Here is a 22,393-nt window from a genome sequence, read left to right on the forward strand (position 1 = left end):
ATGGCAGAAGGTTAAAAATAAGTTACAAACCACATGTTATTCTTTTGAATTGTTACATTCAATTGTTCTTGCTTTTAGCAACTCACATTAATGCTTGGAGCTTATCTCTGTGTCTGTGTGTGTGTTTATGTGTGTTTTATTTCTTACTGTCATTCCATTATATATCCACACCAACATAGGAGAAGATCATTAGAAGTCGTATTTTGCTTCTGAGCTTTATCATGTTACCTTTGTAATTAAGAGTCATGTTATTTAGCCAGTGCAAATCTGTTTTCACCAGTCTCCCTAGAACAGGTTTTTAGAGGGCTTTGTTTATTATAGACGCAGTATTAATGAGGTATCTTCCTTCTTTCCCTCCTCTAGAACTAAGATAATAATTCTTTTGACTATTTTAGCCATTATAGATTCTTGTTTTGGAAAAGTGAAATCTGTTTAGATGCATCAGTAATTAAAGAACAAAATTAAAGACTTAATCAAAGTCTCAAATTCAGCATGGTTTCAAAATATTCACTAGGGTAACTTGAAAATTTTTCATTTTTCTGGTGAAAGTTTCTGTTCTCATATCTGTTTCTTAGTTGATTTTTAAAAATTGATTGAAAATTATATAAGACCTCTAAGCTTTACTCAGCTTCATGACCACAGGCTGCATCCTTAACCAAGACAACCATGTTGTAGCTGCATGCCTTGGTTATATGGAGGGAGGGGCTTAATGAGAGACACTGAATAGTTCAGCAGCTTTATTAGAATAATAACTCAGAGAATACACCCTAGTAAGTGGTTTAGGAAAATCTAATAACATATATAAAAAGGTTTTCTCCTCTGCTTATTTGTATCACTAGAGCTAAATTCTGGAGATAATGTTCATAATGTAGTAAATATCAAAATAATACCTACAATGTCATTTGTGAATTGTCCCAGGGCTCTAATTCTTTAATTCCCATAGATTTTCATGCCATTCTAGCCTCACTTATTAATAAAATTATATTTTTACTCTACTTTCTCTTTTAGGAAAAAATTTAAAATTAGTATTTTATAACTAGATTAAATGGGAAAGTGCCTTTTACCATGATAGTGCCCCCTTTTTTGTAATTTCCTTTTTTGCTATTGCCAAAAACACAAATTATTTTAATGGGTCCCAACTTTCCACTTTTCCACTTAATCATTCTTTTCTTGCATTTCTTTCTTTTCTTTTTGAAATTCTAATCGGCTTTATTAAGCAATTTGTGAATCAGGCAGCATCCCATCTAGCAACTAGAAGGGCACTCCAAGGGGTTGTGCAAAATGGAAGGTTTTTATAGCTCTATTTCTTAATCATCATAGGAAACAACTTATAAGTATCTAACTCCCTTTGGCATAAGAGTAACAGAAGATACATTACCAGAATTGTTCCATTGAGGGAGGGTAAGTAAAAATTACAGAATTATCCTATTTAGGCTTTATGTAAATTAACTAAATTTGTCTTCATCTCAACCAACTAATGATAGGTCTTACCTGAATGCTAACGAAAATTTTACTACTTGTAAGACTCAATGCCCACAAATGTGTATAAATTTCAGGAAGTGTTTAAAGCATCTTCTGTGATCTTAATTAGATGAATGAAAATAAATCACAAACACATAGTTTAAATAAAGCCTGGTAATGTCAGTTTTTCTAACTGGACAGAGCCAAGTAATTAATTATAGTGCACTTCTTACTCATCAGAACCTCAGTAATCTAGCTATAAAAAATAGTGTTAAAGGAAATGAAGTTATATCTGAGTCCCTACAGCACTAAGATAATTCCTTTCAACCAGGTACAGTTGAATTGAGTGTCCCTCTGGTTTTTGTTAATTTTGCCTATGTTCCAGCTCCTTAACATGGTGGTAGTGCCTGAGGAAAGGGCCATCAGCAACAGGTCAGGATAGAAGTAGCTTTAGGATGAGCTGCTATCCTCTATGTGTTTCCATGGTTGTTAGTGACACTGAAGACTGCAAACATTTATGCAATATTCTTAATACCCTGTTGATATTATGCACTTTAATCATTCCAAAGAAGTCTATAATGCTGAATAGTGGTGATGCCTTCTTGATGAATACATCTTAACTATGTAGAATATTTATGTCCCTTTTTGTTTTGGATAGCAACTTGGTGTAAGTGTTATGTGAATATTTTCTAAAATGACTGTAGTAGGACTTAGACAGGATTTAGACTTTTGAAATGTAATTGACTATAAGGGGAAATGATTACACTTCAGGAAATCATTTTAGAAACATTAAAATGATCAGTTTTACTAATTTATATGTTTGAGAGTTAATTAAAACCAGCCCTCTTCCCTATATATTTTGTGTCATGTACATAAGAACATTATAGTATATAGTTTTTTACATAAACAGTATGTATAAACCAGTGGTTCTCAAAATATGGTCCTTAGCCTACAAGCCAACATCAGCATCACCTGGTAAACTAGTTAGAAATGCTGATTCTTAGGTCCTGTCCCAGACACACTGAATCAGAAACTCTTGAGTGGGGCTCAGTAGTCTGTGCTTTAATGCCCTCCAGGTGATGCTGATGCACACATCAAGTTTGAGAGCCACTAGTGTAAACTATTAACAGTAAAATCTAGAAAGCTGTTTCTTCCCTACTCATATAGATGGAGTTATACATTGTTCCGGTTACTCGTAATCTTTTATTGGCAATGATTATTTATTCTCCGTACTGCTTGTAGTGTATTTTATGTGTTTATATAATTAGTCTGGTTATCGGTGACTCAGTTAACTTAGTTTGGCAAGTCCTACCACTTACTAAAACGTTTACATTAAGTGACTGATTTAAAGATATAGGTGCAATGTTCTATATTTCTTTTCATTGTTATTACATTTAAGTAGCTAATATAATTGACAGGTGCTAAATTCTTCTGTTTATTCATAAAATGGGTACATTGTGGGCAGTGATAATACAAGCTTTTTTTTTTCATTGCCTCTTATTTTACCAGCAGACAACAATTTTGGTCTGGCTAGGCCAACTCTCAGAACAAAATTGTCATTCCTATACTTATATTTGTATCTGAGATATTAAATAAGATGGCTTGGCCAGATCAACAAAGCACCTTATTTAATTTCTTTTTTTAATACATGAAACTTCTTTAAAAGTAGCTTGCTTTGTATGAGAACTGTTGCAGTGGAGATATAACTATTCTTGGAACTTATGCTTCAGACAAGAGTTATTTACTGAAATAAATATTACACAAGACAGTAATGCATCGTATAATTTGGGCATTCTCCCTTGTCAATGTATGGATCATGGCAAATATAAACTAGCCACAAAGCAAATCGATTTGTTCATTTTAATCTTCCTGTGTAATTTAATACCTCTGTGATTATTCTAATCTTCTTCCCACTGTTTACAAATCACCAATTAATTAACTCATGAAAGAAAAATTCACATTTCAAAATAATAATATTCTCTATAAAAACCACCACCGCTTAATACTAGCAGTGGAAATGTAAGTGGCTTACTCTACAAACTATGGTGCTGGCAAATACATAGGCAAACTGTTGGGAGATGCTCCAGCTACATTCCTCCTTTCTTGTTTCCTTTCCTCTCTCCCTTACTTGATTGTTTAATATATTCCTGTACCCAAAGCATTCTACCCCACAATTCTATTTGACTTTAACTTGTAATATCTCCTTTAAAAGCCCCATGTTTTAGCGTCATATCACTCCTGCTCTTTTTTTTCCCAGAGTAATTTGCCTGGTTTGAATAGTTCATAGGGATCACTTAATATTTTAGCTAATGAACCTCAGGACAACACACACACACACACACACACACACACACACACGCACCATCTCAGATGTTTGAGAGTGGGTTTGGAATCAGACTAACGTGTCTGATAAAGACCTGTCCTGCACTTAAGTGTTTATGACTTTAGGGACTACAAACTGATTCCAATGACATTCAGCTAATTTCTTTTCATCTAATGAATGTATCTTCTCACCTTGTTCCCTTACTTCTAATTGATAAGCTCCAAGTAGTTGCTAATTTTTGACAACTTTTACTTAGTGTTTTGATAAATATATTACAAGTATTTCATTAACCTATTCTCAAGTGGTTTAGCTGCCATTCTGCCATTTAAATTTTATTTTACTTGCTTGAGCACACTGATCAACCACTGAACTGCCTTCTTCCATTGTCCTGCAATGACTAAGGGTTACATTTTTGTGTATATGGCTTTCATAGTTGGGGTTACAGAGCACTGACACTAGATATTTTCAGTTTGTTCTCTGGGGGAATTTCATTTGCATCTATGTTTTTAGCTATCTGTGATAACTTGTTAAATATTAAAAAGATATTTTGCTTCTATTGGAACATTTGTATACTCGCAACTATATTTCTGTAAACAGCTGCAGTCAAAAATAAAAAATTGAAAGTTTTCATTTTGCATTGAGTAACTATCTTTTTTCCCCCTCAAACTTTGTGGATAAATTCGTATTCATGAATGTCATTTTTGAGCAACATGTGTATGTGGCTGAAGTTATAAAATCATTAGGAAAAGCCTTGGTTGGTTGGGCATCGTCCTGTGCACCAAAAGGTTGCCAGTTTGATTGTGAGGGTGCATGCCCGGGTTTTGGGTTCAGTCCCTGGTGGGGGGTGGCGGTGTGTGTGCAGGAAGCAGACGATCAATGTTGCACTCTTACATCAATATCTCTCTCCCTCCCCCTTCCTTTCTCTCTAAAAAGTCAATTTTTTTAAATCTTAAAAAAAATCATTAGGAAAAGGTATGAAATACAGAAATATTTTCAAGTAATTATTTTGTGCTTTCTGTTTTGCCAGTATACAAAGTGCTTAGTGTGACAGAATTGTTTTACTTAGTTTAAATGTTGCATCCTTAGTAAAATAGTGTATACACATGGTAGCAAATCATGTTGCATGGAGGTGCTTTTGATAAACACCAAGTCTCCCTACCCCTCAGTCTCACATCCAGAGGCAATCTCTTTTTATTCTTTTGGCAGTTATTTCCTCATGTATAAATTAGTGTTTACCAGAATGTAACATATAGCAACATATATCACTAGTGGTACTCAAAATGATTTCAGGTGATACATGGGAAACATTACTTACAAACATAGTACATATGTTTTAATGTGCATTAGAAAAAAATATAATGTGTATACATACTAGACTAAGGGGGAGATGTGAGTCAAATTAAAGAAAAATATTAAGCCCTGGCAGGTATACCTAGAGATCACCAGTTCGATTCCCAGTCAGTGCACATGCCCTGGTTACGGACTCGATCCCCAGTAGGAGGCGTGCAGGAGGCAGCCTATCATTTCTCTCTCATCGATGTCTCTCTCTCATCAATAAAAACATATTTAAAAAAATAAACACTAATATAGATGATACATGGATATTGTGAATATGATATGTAAAAAGCTGATGTTTCAGAAGTACTGCTTTAGACAGTGTCTGTTGATTCTGTGAAAATGACTGATTTTTTTTTTTTTTGAGAGGAAGGGAGAAAGAGAAACATCTATGTGAGAGAAACATCAATCCGTTGCCTCCTGTATGCACCCCGCCTGGGCATCAAACCTGAAACCTAGGTATGTACCCTGACTGGGCATCAAACCAGCATCCTTTTCCTTGTACAGGACGATGCTCCCATCAACTCAGCCACCCCGCCAGGGTGAAAGTGACTGAATTTTTAACATATCCAAATGTATCTAAATGAGTTGTCACTTTAGGAGGATTAAATTAATTATATATTTTTTTATTTATAAATATATAATTTATTTCAACAATGTTGCCAATGTTCAAAATATGTTTAAAAGTTGTCTTCTTTTGGCATTTATTTGACTTCAATAGCACTGGAAAGGAGTAATAGCCAAATGAAATTTAGTAACTGTAAATATCAAAAATACTTTGGTCCAGAAAAACGGCATAAGTGGGCAAAAGACTGATCTGAAGATGAGACTACAAGCGGCCGCCAGAAAAGCTGATGCAATCCAAGTTACAGTATCCAGAGCAAGGGAAATAGTTGTCCTGCTTTACTCCGGGCTGGTAAGAGTACTGCTCTGTCATCTTGTAAGGAGCAAATTCTCAGCAACCATATAACCATAAGAACTGAAACATCATTTACCCCTGCTGGGACACAGCAGGAACTCTAGAAGTATAAAAGCAGCTATAGTTTCTCAACAGCAACACTTAATGGTCTTGCTCTCAGGAAGAGGTACTGATTGCTGCTCTTGCGCTCTATTTGATGGTGCCAGTGTCCTTGCTTCCACCTAGGCGATACAATATTTTAAGGCACAGGCTCTTGAGTTTGCCTTCCTAGGTGGAGTTTTTGCTCCTACCTAGTCTTTAACCTCTCCATTCCTCAATTTCTTACCTCTAAGATGGAAACAAAAATACGACCCTCCTCTTCAGAGTTGCTGCAAGAATTAAGTAAATGAATCCATGTAAAATTAGTTGCTGGCACACATAAATGCCTAACAAGTGTTACCTTGTATTTGTCGTATTAGCCTGTTATTACTCTGCTCTTCTGTCTCTTGTGCACTGGATCCCATATCCTTTTGCTTTTTCAAAGACATCTTCCTTTAATTGTCCCCATTCTCCAAAATAAAAACATCTCTCTCTCTGAGTTGTTCTGACTAGTCTATAAATGTCCCTTATCTCTTAAAAAATTAAATAACTTCCTTTGACTACACATCTCCCCACACAGTTTCCACTTCTCCTATTCTTGTAGCTTCCTATTATCCAGCTGCCTACTTGACAGCCTCACTTGGCTGTCTTAGCTATTTCAAACGTAACATGTCTGAAGTCATATTTTGTTCCACCCTTCCCATCCCCCACCATTGCCCCCAGTACCCTTTCCAGATTCTTCCTCAACTTAGATGGAATCTCCATTCTTCCAACTGCTTAAGCCAAAATACCATTAAGGTTTTGTTGTTTTTTTATCTGACCTAGATCCAACCCATCATTAAATTCTGTTACTCTCATCTTTGAAATATGTCCAGAATCCAACCACTTCTCAATACTTCTATGGCTATCACCTTGGTCCCAAAACATATGTAGATTGTGACAACAGCTTCCAAAAATTCTCCTGCTTGCATCATTGCCTCTTATACTTGATTCCTCACATACCAGCCAGAATTAAACACAAGTCAGATTATGTTACACTTCTGCTCTAAACCCTCCGGTGACTTCCTATCTTTACAAGCTTATGAGGCCCTCTGTGACCTGATCCAAGCTATGTGTCTGACCTGTCATCTCTTCCTTTCTCTACTTGAGTGACTTCCTTTCTCACCCACAAACATACTAAGGGTGCTCCTGCCTCAGGGTTTGCACTCACATCGCTCCTGCCTGGAGTGTTCTTCCTTCAGATAGCCACACGTCTCTCTCACTTTATCAGGTCTTTGCCCAAAAGAAGCCTTATTGGAAAGGTCTTCCTTGATCACCCTGTGTAAAGCAAGACTCTTGTATCCCATCACGAACCCTCCTTCTCTTTTTCTTCCTAGCATTTATCACCACTTGACATACTTGTTCCTCTCTCATTCTCTAGAATGCAAACTCCATGAGGGCAGGCACTTTGCTACATTCCCAATACCCAGAAGAGTGCCAAGCCCATTGATTGGATAAATCTAGATAAGTCAGGCAAACCAGAATAAATACTGCCCCCTGGCATTTGTTTATTGCATTGTTTTTCTTGATTTCTACACCACTCTTCTTTCCTGGATCTTTAAATGTCCTTTAAAGCCTGGCTGGCGTGGCTCAGTGGTTGAGCATCGACCTATGATCCGGGAGATCGCGGTTTGATTCCCTGTCAGGGCACATTCCCCGGTTGCGGGCTCGATCCCCAGTAGGGGGCTTGCAGGAGGCAGCCGATCAATGACTCTCTCATCATTGATGTTTCTATCTCTTCCTCCCTCCCCTTTCCTCCCTCTGAAATCAATAAAGATATATATATATATATTTAAATGTCATTTAAATTTCCCAAGAGGGTCTTAATCAGTGTTTCATTACCATTCAGTATGAAGCAGCCTTGTTGGGTAAACTCTCAAGCCAAGTCACCTGATAGGCTCTGGTCATATTTTATTGCTGAATCCTCTCACCCCATCCTCCTCAGGAGGTTCCACTTTTGCATGAATGCCTCTTTCTCAAACTTCACTGAAATCAAAGAGCACTGGTTTGTTTTGCAGAAATGGATTTTATTTCATTTGGAACTTCTAGAAACATATACAAAATTGCAGTGAGGATGAAGGCAAAAGAAAATATTTTCAAACTGAAGCACCAAGCCATCTGTCATCATGGATGCTGTAAAAGGAAAAAATACCCAGTGACTGTCGGCATCTGGCAACCAAGGTTCCCTAGCCTGACGCCATCATTTTCTTGGCAGGTAGGAAGCTGCTCCCAGTACCAGGCAACCTTGCTTTGCATCATTTGCTCTTTTCTTCCAGTGCACCACAAGAGGGCAGTCTCTCCTCACGTTCCAGCTCTATGGAGCTGCGCTTAACAAGTTCAAGGTGAAATAAGAATATTGTGCCAAAATTGTTCACCAAAGTAAATCGAACTCTAGGCTTACAATTTTACCCCAAAAATTGTGGGACCAAATACATCCTCAAAAGGAAAGTTACCAGTTTAGCAATGATACAGGAAAAACTTTCCAGATGGTCATATAGATCAGAAATAAAGCAGTGTTTGTAAGAATTGTAAGGCTGTTTTTTAAGAATTGGGGTACTATTTCTTTTCTTGAATTCAGTCATTGTAGCAAATTGTAGTATACAGATATGTTGTTTTATTTCTGCAGACAGTACATTAGAAAATTGAGTTAAAGGAGACTTTTATTAGCTTTTCATTTCAGGGTATCTGTGCACACTGTATACAAGTAATAGGAGTTAAAGGAAGAATAACCACACTCATATGAGGCATATCAGTCACTATGCTGTAACTAAAACCAATGTATATCACAAACAAGCATAGATTACTAACTACTAAACAAGTCCCTCAGGTCCGACAGATTAAGTCATTGCTTTCTCTGGGGAATTCCCTTTTGCTGTAAACCACAGAGAGGTAATGAAAAGAAAAATAAATCATTGGATGCTTTCTAGCCAGATTTAACCCTAAAGATTTATCCCTAAAAGAGGGATTAAGTTGTGTGCACGACCTTAAAGAATATTGTCTAGCATCTTTCTGTACCTTTCCCTACTTTATACTTTAAGTGGCCTCTTGAACCTAATCAGATTTTGCCATGATAGCAATTGTAAGAATCAGTTATGTTTAATAAAACTACCCAAAAATGTATGAATAGTCTATTCTCTCCCCTTGTGTTTTAAGAAAAACACAAATCTTAAAAACTAAAGGAAGCCTGAAAAAGATACCTAGATTTGGCTACATTTTAGAAGGAAATCAAGTCCTGTGTATCTTACTCTCTGGCTTTGATCTGGTTTTCGGGTGGGATGGATTTGCCCAAGTGATGACCCACAGAAAGGCCAAACTTCTTGTTTTTCTGCTGTTCCTGGACCTCCTTTTTCATTAAGAATCCTGCCTGGAAGTTTAGGTCAAAGAAACTAGTAGGAGCAAAATACAATGCAGTCTCATCCCAAATATTCTCCAGCCGTTTCTTCCATCCTTCCAGGATCTGAAGGCGGGTATCCGCGGGAACATGCCCAATGCTGTATGTCAGTTGAGGTTCTAAGACCTGGAAGCCACAGAAATGCAGGGTGCCACTCTGGGGATACACAAAGCACAAAGGCGAGTCACGTACAAACCCCTAACAGCCTGTACCATATGCAAATCACAAAGGTTATCCGGGCTTCCCAATAAGACCCTCTGATGTGGAGGCCTGAGGCACCCTGGAGAATCCGTTTAGAGCTCTATTCTCTCGCTTTCTGCTCTTCATACCTAGCTGTTACCTATTTTAGCCTATTCAGCTGTGCTCTTCTTTTTTTTATCTTTATTGTTGAAAGTATTATAGATATCCCCTTTTTCCCCCCCACTGATCCCCTCCATCCTGCATCTGCCTCCCCCCCCCCCGCCAGCCTTCACCACACTATTGTCTGTGTCCATGGGTTATGCATACATGCATATAAGTTCTTTGATTAATCTCTCCCCACCCAATCCCCCACCCCCGCCTTCCCACTGAGATCCCGCAGTCTGCTCCATGCTTCTATGTCTCTGGATCTATTTTGTTCCTCAATCTATTTTATTAGATTCTACACATGAGTGAGATCATGTACAACGGAATCAGGAAGAATCAGAAAACTTGAATAGGTTAATAACAACTGATGAAATTGAAGCAGTAATAATAAAAACTCGCAGCAAACAAAAACCCTGGTCTGGATGACTTCACAGGGGAGCTTTCTAATTCTTTAAGTTGTAGAGTTAGATTACTAAAAATTTTTCTTGCTTTTTGAGGTAGGCCTGTAGCGCTATGAACTTCCCTCTTAGGACTGCTTTTGCTGTGTCCCATTGATTTTGGGTGGTTGTGTGTTCATTTTATTTGTTCCCAGGAAGTTTTTGATTTCTTTCTTGATCTTATTGGTAACCCACTCATTGTTTAATAACATGTTATTTAGCCTCCATGTGTTTGAATGTTTTTGAGTGTTTTTACTATAGTTGATTTCTAATGTCATGCCCTTGTGATCTGAGATGCTTGATATGATTTCAATATTCTTGAACTTGTAGATACTTGTTTTGTGTCCTAACATGTGGTCTATCTTTGAGAATGACCCATGTGCACTTGAGAGGAATGTATATTCTGCAGCGTTGGGGTAAAATGTTCTGTAAATATCAATTAAATCGTCTGATTTAGTGTGCCCTTTAGTCACCCTTTCTGTGTTGACTTTTTGTCTGGAAGATCTATCCAGTGAAGTCAGTGGGGTGTTAAAGTCCATGACTATGACTGTATTGCTGTTGATCTCTCCCTTAAAATCCTTGAAGTTATTATTGATAGGTCCTGACTTATTGCCATTTTAATTCTTTATGCCTATGTTTCTCTATTTCTTCTTATTATTACAGCAGTCCCTTTAACATTTCCTGAAATTGGTGGTGATAAACTCCTTTAGCCTTTTTTGGTCTGGAAAGCTCTTTATTTCACCATCTATTTTGAATGATAGCTTTGCTGGATATAGTAGTCTTGGTTTCAGATCCTTGTTTTGCACTACTTTAAATACTTCATGCCATTCCCATCTGGCCTGTAGAGTTTGATGAGAAATCATCTGACGGCCTTATGGGAGCTCCTTTGTAGGTATCAGATTGCTTTTCTCTTGCTGCCTTTAATATTCTCTCTGTCTAGAATTTTTTGGCATTTTAATTATGATGTGTCTGGGCATGGCCCTCTTTGGATTCTTCTTGCTTGGGACTCTCTGTGCCTTCTGAACTTGTGTGACTTTTTCCTTCACCAGGTTAGGGAAGTTTTCTGCCATTATTTCTTCAAACAGGTTCTCTAACCCTTGCTTACTTTTGACCTCTTCTGGCACTCATATGATATGAATATTGTTATGTTTCATGCTGTCCCACAGCTCCCTTAGACTATCCTCCTTTTTTTAAATTGTTTTTTCTTTTTGGATCTCTGGTTGAGTGATTTTTTTTTCTACCCTGTGTTCTAATTCGCTGATCCGACCCTCAGCTTCCTCTAATCTGCTGTTTATTCCTTCCAATGTATTATTTCTGCTATGTTGTTCTTAATTTCCTTCATAGTTTCCATATCTTTTTCCATGCTGTTGAGGATCCTTATAATCAGCATTCTGAACTCTATATCTGATAGATTGCTTATCTCCATTTCATTTAGTTCTTTTTCTGGAGACTTCTCTTGTTCTTTCACTTGAGGCTTGTGTTTTTGTCTCCCCATTTTGGCTGCCTGTTGGGGTTTGTTTCTATGTATTAGGTAGATCTGCTAGGACTCTCAGTCTTTTTGGAGGCTCTCTGGTGCAGGTCAGTGTCCAACACAGTTTATGACTGGCCCTGAGTACCGTGTTTGGAGCTATCAATAACCCTCGGCTTTAGGTCTCCTCTGCTGGGGCTGGGTGCGTTTTCCAGGACCAAGATGCACACCAAAGTCTGCTTTTCCAAGGCCCAGGTCCAGAAGCAGATCAGGAAAAGACTCAAAGCACTCTGAGGTCTGCCTCTGCCTGCAGGCTGATTAATCTGATTCTCTTAATGAGCCTCAGTCTGTAGAAACTCCTCTGGGTAGAGCGAGAGGTTTTACAGCAGGGTGGGGTAATTGCTTCCCCTTCAGGCAAAAGCTGCTTGGAAGGTAAATGTCTACTTGAGAAAGAGGTCCTCTACAGTATGGGGGAATGACTCGGCACAGGAATCCAGATGGGTGCCTTCTGATCTCTATCTCCAGAGCCTACAACCCTAGATTATCTTCATACAGCTCCAGACTACTCTGCCCTCCCTCTGCTGGAGCCCAAGGTGAGTGGCTGCACATGAAACTTTGTGCATTGGCTCTTTAAGAGGGTACCTGCATTTCCAGCTATCTCTTCCTGGCAGACAGAAACCCAACAGCTTTTCACAGCCAGATGTTATGTGGGCACCTTTCTCAGTCCTCGTGCTCTTGGCTGGGCAGCCCAGCCTGGGGTTTAGGCCCGAGTCCTCAGTGGGAACCCCCCACAGCTGAGATATCCCCCGGGACCTTCAGCTGTTGCCTGTGGGAGCCCGGGCAGCCCTCTTGTGACTCCGCACTTCCCACCAGTCTCTGGGCTGTCTCCCCTTTTCCTCCTTGGTTATGAGGGTGCTCCCCAGCTCACTTCAGTTGCAGCTGATTACCCAGGATGGTCTTTTGATATTTTAGTTGTAATTCCAGTTTGGTCTGGGGAGAGTGTCAGTGTACCTTCCACTCAGTCCACTGCCATCTTTAATCACTCTGTGCTCTTCTTTATATGAATAAAACCTTAAAACGGTGCCAGCCTGGGATCCTCTGTCAAAAGTGCCAGGAGTTCATCCCAGGCAGCGTGGCTCAGTCAGCTGGGCACTGTCCATGCACTGAAATGTTGCTGGTTAGATTCATGATCAGGACACATGCCTGGGTTTCAGGCTTGATCCCCGGTCAGGGTGCATATGGGAGGCAGGCAGTCGGTGTTTTGCCTTCAGGTGAATGTTTCTCTCCCTCTCCCTTCTTCTCTAAAAAAATCAGTTAAAAAATCTTTTTTAAAAAATGCACCAGAAGTTCCATTCCACGAGGGAGATTTGCAGCTGCCTGGCAGCCGACTCCTGCCTGCTTTTCCCTGCCTCTCCATAGAACTAGGTGAGTCTTAATGAATGGTCCTTACCATTTATCTTCCAACAGTAATGTTAATTCTCCAATATTATAGGTGACCACCTCATTTGCTCTTCTCTCCACTCCTCTTCCTTAGAAGAGATAATCTGGAGAGTCCAGTGACCACCAAAAAGCATATTTCAGACTTCAGTTTACTTGCTGAACTAAAGCATTTCTTAAAATTGGGGGGTGAGGGGAGCTCTAATGGTCTGTGAGGCTGTAGCACCCACTTGGAGAAAGACAGGAAGACTGGAGAGAGAAGTCAGTCATGTGAAGAGACTCAGACCACTTGGCGTTACCAATCTAGGGGTTATCTACACTAGTTATCAGGTAGGAGAGAGCGGTGTGTGGACACGTGCACACGGAGGTTATTCTGTAAGCACGGGGGCCTGGGAGGACAGGTAAGTCTTAAAAGGAAGCTCCCTGTAGTTCTGAATCACTACAATGCTTTCACCGCAGGTGTGTTTTCAGTTGTTATCTTGAGGATTTGGACCCCGTAGAAAGTTTAATCAATTAATCTCCCTTAAGGTTCACTGAAAATGAGGTACCTGAATTGGCCAGAGAATGATATTCATGTCCCCATGGACACCCTGCAGAGAGTACATTGATTCGCTGCCGCCAGTGGTTATGGACAGCACTGTTTTCTTATTCTGTAAAAGAAAAGTCATCACCTGAGCATTTCCTTGGTGACAGGAAGTTAATGAAACAGCCCCAGGGAAAGAACACACATCCACCCATCTGTTGTTGATGTTACTTCCTACACTGGCTCCTCAGAGGCAAGGAGTATGACTCTGCAGAAGTACCAGCCTGGAAGATGGGGCCACAGGCAGGTGCGGAGGGACAAGCCAAGGATGCCATACTCCTGGGTGTGGCAAATCCAGGGAAGGTTGTCACGGAAATGCAAGATCAGTGTTGACTGCTAGTGCCAAATATGAGTTATCTGTTTATTGTTTTATTATGTCTCACCATAATACCTAGATACCTAGGCAAGTATCTAGGCATGTAATCTAGAAGGTCTCAAAATGTTTCCTGCATAGTATCTGTGTCTCTGAAAAACAAAGACAGACTATTTCTTTTTATTATGGAAAATTTCAATATAAAGGAAATAGTACAGTTGACCCTTGAACAATGTAAGGGTTAGGTGGCACCACCCTCAAAGTAGTCAAAAATCCATATATTACTTTTGTCTGCCTAAAAACTTAACTACTCATAGCCTACTGTTGACCGGAAGCCTTACCAATAACGTAAACAGTTGATTAACACATATTTTGTATGTTATATGTACTATATACTGTATTCTTAGAATAAAGTAAGCTAGACAAAAGAAGATGTTAATTTAGAAAACATAAGGAAGAGGAAATACATTTACAGTATTTATTTTTAAAAAAATCCATGTATAAGTGGACCCGTACAGTTCAAACCTGTGTTGTCCAAAGGTCAACTGTATAATGAAGCATCTACCACCCAGCTTCAACTCTCAGTAGTTTGCCATTCTAGTTTTATCTAATCCCCTTACCCCTTACCTGTATTTTAAAACAAATCCTAATCATGTCAAAATATCTGTTAAAACATAATTATGCATCTCTTCCAAAAGGATCTGAAGCCTGACCTTAGTATCTAATTGTGCTCAAAACTCTGCCTCAGGACTGAATCTCCCCAGCACCCAGCTGTTAGAAAAAGCAGAACCATCCACCTACCCGGAAAGGTCCCTTGTCATACATGGCAGCGTACGTGTAGGCAAACTCCCCAATGAGCACTCGTTCAAACCAGCCTTTCAGGATGGCAGGGACTCCAAACCACTGCAGTGGGAACTGGGGGACAAAGGACAAAGAGGTCAGATCGGGGACCCAAGGCTCAGGGTCCGCACTGAGGGCGAGCCTTTCTTCAAGCCCGTGTCATTCCTTCTGGAGGAGACAGCACATTGAAAGACAAGCGTCATCTTTTGTCAGTCAACCTGACGCTCCTGTTTCTACCTAAAGGTACAAATACTGGGTTGGTGTGAAGAAGGCCACATGCGTATAAGATTTGTTTCTATGAAATCACGTTTGACAATGAAGTTTTAGACAGCAAGCCTGCAAACAAATATGTGATGCCTAAATGACTCTTTTGTCAAGTGCTTGCTTTAAAATAGGTGTAGTATCAAAAATATGAGGCATGTACCTTGTGCTCACAGATGTAAAATCGTACCAGTTAGAATAAACATAGCCACTCACATTTGCAAACAAAATTATCAGTGTGACTAAGGTTTATTAGGGGATTCCCATGAGAGTCTTGTGCCTTTTGTCCTCATAAAAGCAGAGCAAGCACTGTACCGGTATTTCTCTCCTTGACTCATGATTCAAAGGCAGTGACAACTGGAACAAGCCCAGAAGAAAACAACTAGGACACAGAAGGAATTTGTAGGAACCAATCCCTCTCTCTTTGAAGGGTTGCTGACCTACAGGAAAGGAAGGGGCTGAGGAAGCAGGGTTTTAGAACAGAAAGAACGCAGGATTGAAAGTGAGTGGTGTTCTCACCCTGAATCCGTCACTAACTCAATGCCTGACCTTTGCCGCACGAGCCCCAGACCTTCTCTAGTAGCTTCTCCCGTTCTCACATTTATGACTCTCCAACTGAGAGGGACCAGATCCGCAGCTGTTAGGAAGGATGGGTAGGGTGTTCAGGCAACTAGATTTGCTTCCCTGTGGATGTTCTGCGGTTAGGGTTGAAAATAGACTTGTTTGGTTGGCTTGCAGGGTGTTAAGAGCTTACTCTCCCTCAAGTTGTTTTCGGAGAAGTGAGTAAACTGAGCAGGGGACGAGCCCATAGGGCATGTTGGTATGAATTAAAGCACTCCTTCCCAGGACACTTTATTTCCATGTTGACAAACTGTCACACATAGTACACTGATTTTTCTAGAATTACACTTTTCCTGTCATCTGTTGGGAAAGTGTTATAATAAATATACAAATCTGCATTGCCCTTTAGTATGTTGCTATTTTGCAGTGACAACCTGCACAGTTGTACTGACAGTAAAGAAAATGTATGCATCAGATTGTAGCTAAATTAAAAGACCACTGACTTCTTTTCCAATTCTAAAATATGGTGATTCTAAGATGCGGAATTGAAAGCTGCTACTGCTGCTGCCTTGGCTGCATTAGGATAAGATGCAGTAGACAACCTGGACCAAGAAGGCATCCTTTGTGGCTAATGGTGTGTGGCTTTGACTCGTAACAACAGGCCTGGGGTAGAACAAGACTTCAGAGGTTGGATTCTTTGCAGATGACTGAATACTTGCAAAAACCACAGCCAGTATCACCCTTACGACATTTCCAATGTCATATAAGTTCCATGTTCAAGATCAAGAAGCTAATTGGAATTGGTAGAAGTAAAGTCATTGAGTACCGTCTGGCATTCTCAAAAAAAGATGACTGACAAGGAACCTAGGCATTGCCAGTACTGACTGCTAAACGGTGAGGCAGCTTCCAGAAGAAAGCTACGGTTTGCTGCTGAAACACAGTAAGCAGGACAGTGCATATCAGCTGGGAAGCTCCAACGGCAGAGCAGTCAATCTCATGAATCGCTCCACAAACTGATCAGGGTGCTTACAGAGAGGGAAAGAACTGCAGACTTCACTGAGAGATTCCATGAATCACTCACTGATTCACTGCAGCATCATTTACAATAGCCAACATATGAAATGAACTTACGTATCCATCAACAAACAGGTAAAGAAGATGTGGTACGTAAACACAATGGAGTATTACTCAGCCATGAAAAGAATGAAATCTTACCATTTGTGACAACATGGATGGGACCTGGAGGGTATTATGCTAAGTGAAATAAGTCAGACAGAGAAAGACAACTACGATTTCACTTTTATGTGGAATCTAAAGAACAAATAAATGAAAAACTAAAATAGAAACATACTCATAATTACAGAGAACAGACTGATTGTTGCCAGAGGGGAAGGGGCTTAGGAGCTGGCTATAAATGGTGAAGGGATTAACAAGTACCTATTGGCAGTTACAAAATAGTCACGGGGATGTAAAGTACAGCGTTAGAGAATATAGTCAATGATGTAATGACTGTGTATGGTCCCAGGTGGGTACAGGACTTACGGGGGGAATCACTTCATAAGTTATATAAATATGCCTAACCACTATGCTGTGCACCTGAAACTAATATAATATTGAACATCAACTATAACTGAAAAATTAAATTAAAAAAATACTAATTGAAAAAAAGATTAAAACCGATGCCATCTTTGAAATCGCATTTATATTTTCAAGGTAATATGGCCCCAGTCACAGTACCTATAAATCTGTGCAGTGGTGCACGTTTGAAGGAATCACCTTTCTTTACAGAGAATGTGGTAAAGGGGGTAAGTGAGTTTTCTAAGATCACGTGGCTAATTAGGTGGCAAGTCTAGGACAATAAGAATTCAAGTATCCTGCCCTGCCTGGTGTGGCTCAGTTGGTCGGAGCGTCATCCCATGCACTGAAGGGCTGGGGCTTCGATCCCTGGTCAGAGCACACACCCAGGTTGCAGGTTCAATCCCCAGTTGGGGTGCGTACAGGAGGCAACCGATCCATGTCCCTCACATTGATTTTTCTCTCTTTCTCTCCAGCCCCCCTTTCCCTTCCTCTCTCAACTCTAAAAACACATCCTCAGGTGAAGATTAAAAAGAAGAAGAATTTAAGTGTCCTGACACCCCTTCTGATGTCCTACCACACCTGAAAAATCACAAGGTCTGCAGCTTCCAGCTTCTTTTGTTCAGCCACAATATCTGGGCTCAGGCGGCCTTCTTTATAAGCTAGAACAGACTCGGCCGGATACTGAAAGTTCTCAGGGTCCTTCAGGTTACCTGCAGGGATGAAAGAGAGGGGCTGAGGCCATGCGGCCAAGGTGGGACCAGAGAGCCCACAGGTGAAAAGTTCCACAAAGACCTATTTAAAGGGGGGAGCTGTTCCTGCCTGTGATGTCCTTCCTGGAGATGACAGGATTGAAGTTCATGGCATACAGGTCCGACACAGTGACCTCCCATCCTTTCCTCTTCAAAGCCTCTACAGCAGCCTCCTTCATGGCATAGTTGAAGGACGTCCTCTCGGCATGGGCCAGTACAATCAGTGCTTTTCTGGCTGTTTAGACACATGCAAAGCATATGGGGGGGAAAATCAGTTTTTGTTTTAAACTATCCCACTAACACACCACATATAGCCATAACTTATTAGCAGATTAAAGACCTAAATTTTTGTAAAATAAAACTATTAGAATAGTATAGGAGGAAAGGGAGAATTTGTATCACCTCAGGATAGAGAATACTTTTTAAGAAAGACTGAAGATTCAGAAACCATGAAGGAAAAGCTTGACAGCTAGAGTCACATAAAAACAAAAAACAAACGGTGTACTGAAAGGCAGTAAACAGAGTCAAAAGACAAACAACTAGGAACTAGGAGGAGGAATCCTCAACGCTTATCACAGTTCAAATCTGAAAATGCCTACACATAATTAGAAGACAAGTGGTGCAGTGGAAAAGTCAAGCAGATGAACACACTCTTCACATAGGAGGAAATGCAAATGGCAATACATAAATGAGAAGATGCCCTGCCTGGCCTGTCAGGAAAAGCAAATAAAAATGAGGCATTATTTACCTGTCGGATTGGCAAAACAATTTAGGACAAGCAACATCGAAGGCTATCGAGATTGCACGAGAACTTGGCACATTGCCGGTGAACTGCCTCCGCCTTTAGGGAAATGAATCAGGCTGAATCTCTTAAATTTTAAAAGCACATAGATCTCTCTCTTTTTTTTTAATATATATCTTTATTGACTTCAGGGAGAGAGAGAGAGAGAGAAACATCAGTGATGAGAGAGTCATTGATCGGCCGCCTCCTGCACGCCCTGGACCAGTGATGGAGCCCCCAACCCGGGCATGTGCCCTGACCGGGAATTGAACCTCGATCTCCTGGATCCTAGGTTGAGGCTCAACTGCTGAGCCACACCCGGCCAGGCAAAGCACATACATCTTTGATATAACTAACTTCAGAGAATCTGTTCTACAGGCTGAAAGTGTCGGGACACAGGAGCAAGGATGGGTTTTGTACTGTTTTTTCCATTGACAAAAATTAGAAATAATGCAATTGTCTCTTTTAGGGGAGCATTTAAATAAATTATGGTACATACATACATACTACAGAATATTATGCTATTAACAAGAATGAGTTAACTATATACAGTGACCTCGAAAGATATCCATGATATATTAACTGACAAAATGAAGTGAATGTGAATCCATTTTTATGAAAAACAAAGAAAGAAGCTACATATAGGTCTTCCCCCAAAACGTATACACACTTTTAACAGCTGATGGCTGTTAAGTGAAATGTATTTCAATAAATACTGCCTTTATAATTATTTCAAAGTGTGTGTCTACATTTTTGGGGGACACTGTATGTAGGTAGATTTGCAGTAAATTGGAAAAATGATGTGGAATGACTGTATGAAACTACTAATAGTTTCCTTAGATAACTAAGAAATGGCAAAGGGGGAGAGGCAGAGGGGAAAGACGAACTTTTTCTTGGCCACCTCTGTACTGATGAAGTTGTTAGAACAAGCCTGCTTTCCTTTTGCAGTAACAGCAATGAATGGCTGCTTGTGCATGTGCTAGGCACTGCTCTTAAGTGCTTTGCACTTTTTCAGTTATCACGGTGGCCCTAGGAGGTAGATACTGTTAGTATCCCCATATTATGGATGAGAAAACTGAGGCACAGAAAAGTTAAGCAAGTTGCTACCCGATTTTACATAGTAAGTGGGGAAGCTGGAATGATCTAAAGTGCAGAGACATGAGTAAACCCATGCTGTCATGTGGGGGATGTGGGGAGGAGCACCAGGGACAGGCAGCTCACCACCAGCGTTTCTCCTAAGCACGGTGCCCGTTTCATACCTTGCTGACGCTTAACAGGGATGACTGTGGGTGGAGCTGGGAGAGACAGAACTGGCAACATTTCTTGTTTGAAGAAAACTAGAAAGGAGCGCTTAAGCCTTCAGTTCTCTGCCTGCTTTTATTATGAACCACACCTGGCATGGGCAGCTCCTGTTAGGTTAAATTCAGTCACGTGTACGCGTCAGGCCCCTGAACACACCAAAAAAGAGGGTCTCCAAGCTTGCTCCTGGCATTTCTGACTATAAACTCTGACTTGGTGGAATATAAGTGTGATGAGGAGTTAAATGCTGTGACTTATCTGCTTCAGAAGGCCTGGGAAAACGGAAAGGAATTTCTGAAGCTGCCTAAACAAATTTCCACCGCCGACTCGACTCATGGGCTGAACACTACGGGGAGAAGGGTGAGTGCGTTACGCTCTGTCCTGCATTTTCTTTGTCATTTACCTTGGCTCAGTCATATCAGTGTTTACTGAACACTGCTTTGCTGATTTTTACTCTCTCGGCTTATTTGCTGTCAATATATACATTTACTTCTTACCAATATTAACAAGCATTTCCTAGGTAGTAAAACATAAAGTTGCGTCCCAGAAAATACGGAAGTCAGGATACCTATGCCTTGCTTTTAAGATGAGACACTAGTCCAGCCGGGCCTGGCTCAGCGGTTGAGCATCGACCTAGGATCCAGGAGATCGAGGTTCGATTCCTGGTCAGGGCCCATGCCGGGGTTGCAGGCTCCATCCCCGGTCGCGGGCGTGCAGGAGGCAGCTGATCAATGACTCTCTCATCATTGATGTTTCTCTCTCCCTCTCCCTTCCTCTCTGAAATCAATAAACATATGTTTAAAAAAAAAAAAAAAAGAGACACAAACAGGAAGAACTTATCTGCAAGAAATATAACTGCCCTGGCAGGGTAGCTCATTTAGAGCATTGTCCGATAGCATGTGCCAAGATTGTGGGTTTGATCCCTGGTCAGGGCACGTACAAGCATCAAGCAGTGAATGTCAAGCAATGAATGTCAAGCAATGAATGCATCAAGAAGTGGAACAACAAATCAGTGTTTCCCTCCCCCCTTTCCTTTCACTCTCTTTCTAAAGTCAATAAGTTAAAAAAGGGGGGGGGAAAGAATTTACCCAAAGAGAGCTGATTAAAACACCAACCCAAAAAACCAGCGGCCTTGGCCCGAGAGGAGAGGCGAGGGACAGTTCCCCGGGAGCCTGTCGTCTGTGGGGCCGGCGCGTTAGGAAAGGCCTTCAGGAGGAGCTGCTGCGGGCTGAGTCTCCTGGGGCGAGCGGGACCCCGGGCAGCAGCCGCTGCGGGATGAGGTGCATTTCCGCTTGCCCTGCACCCGTTTTCCTATCGGAGGGAGCGACCGCGTCTCAGCGGCCGGCAGTCTCCCTGCGCGGCTTCTCCGCCCGGCGCGGGAGGCAGGTCCCCTCCCCTGGTGTGCTGGGGGCGAGGAGGGAGGAGCTCCCCGCTCCGGGGTCGTCCCGGGACCCTAACGCCTTCGCTTCTAGCGTTTTGCGTCCAGGAAGGAACTCGGGCGAGCGGTCCCGGCGCCGCGGGGGGCGGGCTGCGCGCCGCGGGACTCACCGGCCATGGCTCGGGCGGGCTGCGGGCTGGGGCTGCGGGCTGCGGGCTGCGGGCTGGGGCTGCGGGCTGCGGGCTGCGGATGCCGCGAGGTTGCAGGAGCCTTTGGGTGCTGAGGGCGGGGCAGGGCGGCTTTATATCTGGCCTCGCCCAACCCGGGCCCCTCACGCCTGGCATCCGGGCCCCGGGCCCGGGGCGGGGCCTGTCCTGGCTGCCTTTCCAGGGAGGGAGGGGAGCCTGGGGCGTGGGGTAGGGGCCCCTGGAGGTGGGAGAAGGGTGCCCTGGGGGTGACAGGGCGGTGCGGGGGGCCTCGTGGGGCAGGGGGGGGCAGGAGGCGCGCCCCTCGGGCCACAGTCCTGCAAACAGCGGGGGGCCCCAGGAGGAAGTTTCCGAGGGAGCCCTGCGGGGGCTGGGCAGCCCCTTTGTTTCTCTCTGGGTCCCGGGGAAACTGCCCCCGCACTTGGGACGGGGAGACACGAGGGCGGTGCGGGCGACCGCGGCTGTTTAGTTTTAGATTCGCTGACTCACGGTGACGGGGGTGGAAGCGTCGGGGGCTGAGGGACGTCCGAGGCGGCCTGGGGCGCGCTCCGGGAAAGCGCGCTGGGGCCGGGGGGCTGGGGGCGCGTCCGAGGCGGCCTGGGGCGCGCTCC

At 41.9% G+C, this 22,393-nt stretch overlaps 1 protein-coding gene across 2 annotated transcripts; it reads right to left on the reverse strand.

The window, feature by feature from the left end:
- Positions 1 to 8,171: 8,171 nt before the first annotated feature.
- Positions 8,172 to 21,929, reverse strand: NQO1 (NAD(P)H quinone dehydrogenase 1). 2 transcript variants are annotated; one of them, XM_081118399.1, is made up of 7 exons: positions 21,747 to 21,929; positions 18,189 to 18,353; positions 17,949 to 18,079; positions 14,931 to 15,044; positions 13,782 to 13,883; positions 9,401 to 9,702; positions 8,172 to 8,288 (listed from the first exon to the last, which is right to left on the reverse strand). In XM_081118399.1, exons 1-7 carry the CDS (start codon positions 21,751 to 21,753, stop codon positions 8,252 to 8,254), a joined length of 858 nt encoding a protein of 285 aa, XP_080974525.1. In that variant the 5' UTR covers positions 21,754 to 21,929; the 3' UTR covers positions 8,172 to 8,251. The 2 variants fall into 2 exon arrangements, with proteins under 2 accessions (XP_080974525.1, XP_080974526.1); XM_081118400.1 differs by having other exon boundaries at positions 8,173 to 8,288; positions 21,314 to 21,854.
- Between the last annotated feature and the right edge of the window lie 464 nt (positions 21,930 to 22,393).

The sequence above is a fragment of the Miniopterus schreibersii genome (assembly GCF_964146895.1).
Source record: "Miniopterus schreibersii genome assembly, chromosome: 18".
Classification (NCBI taxonomy): Eukaryota; Metazoa; Chordata; class Mammalia; order Chiroptera; family Miniopteridae; genus Miniopterus; species Miniopterus schreibersii.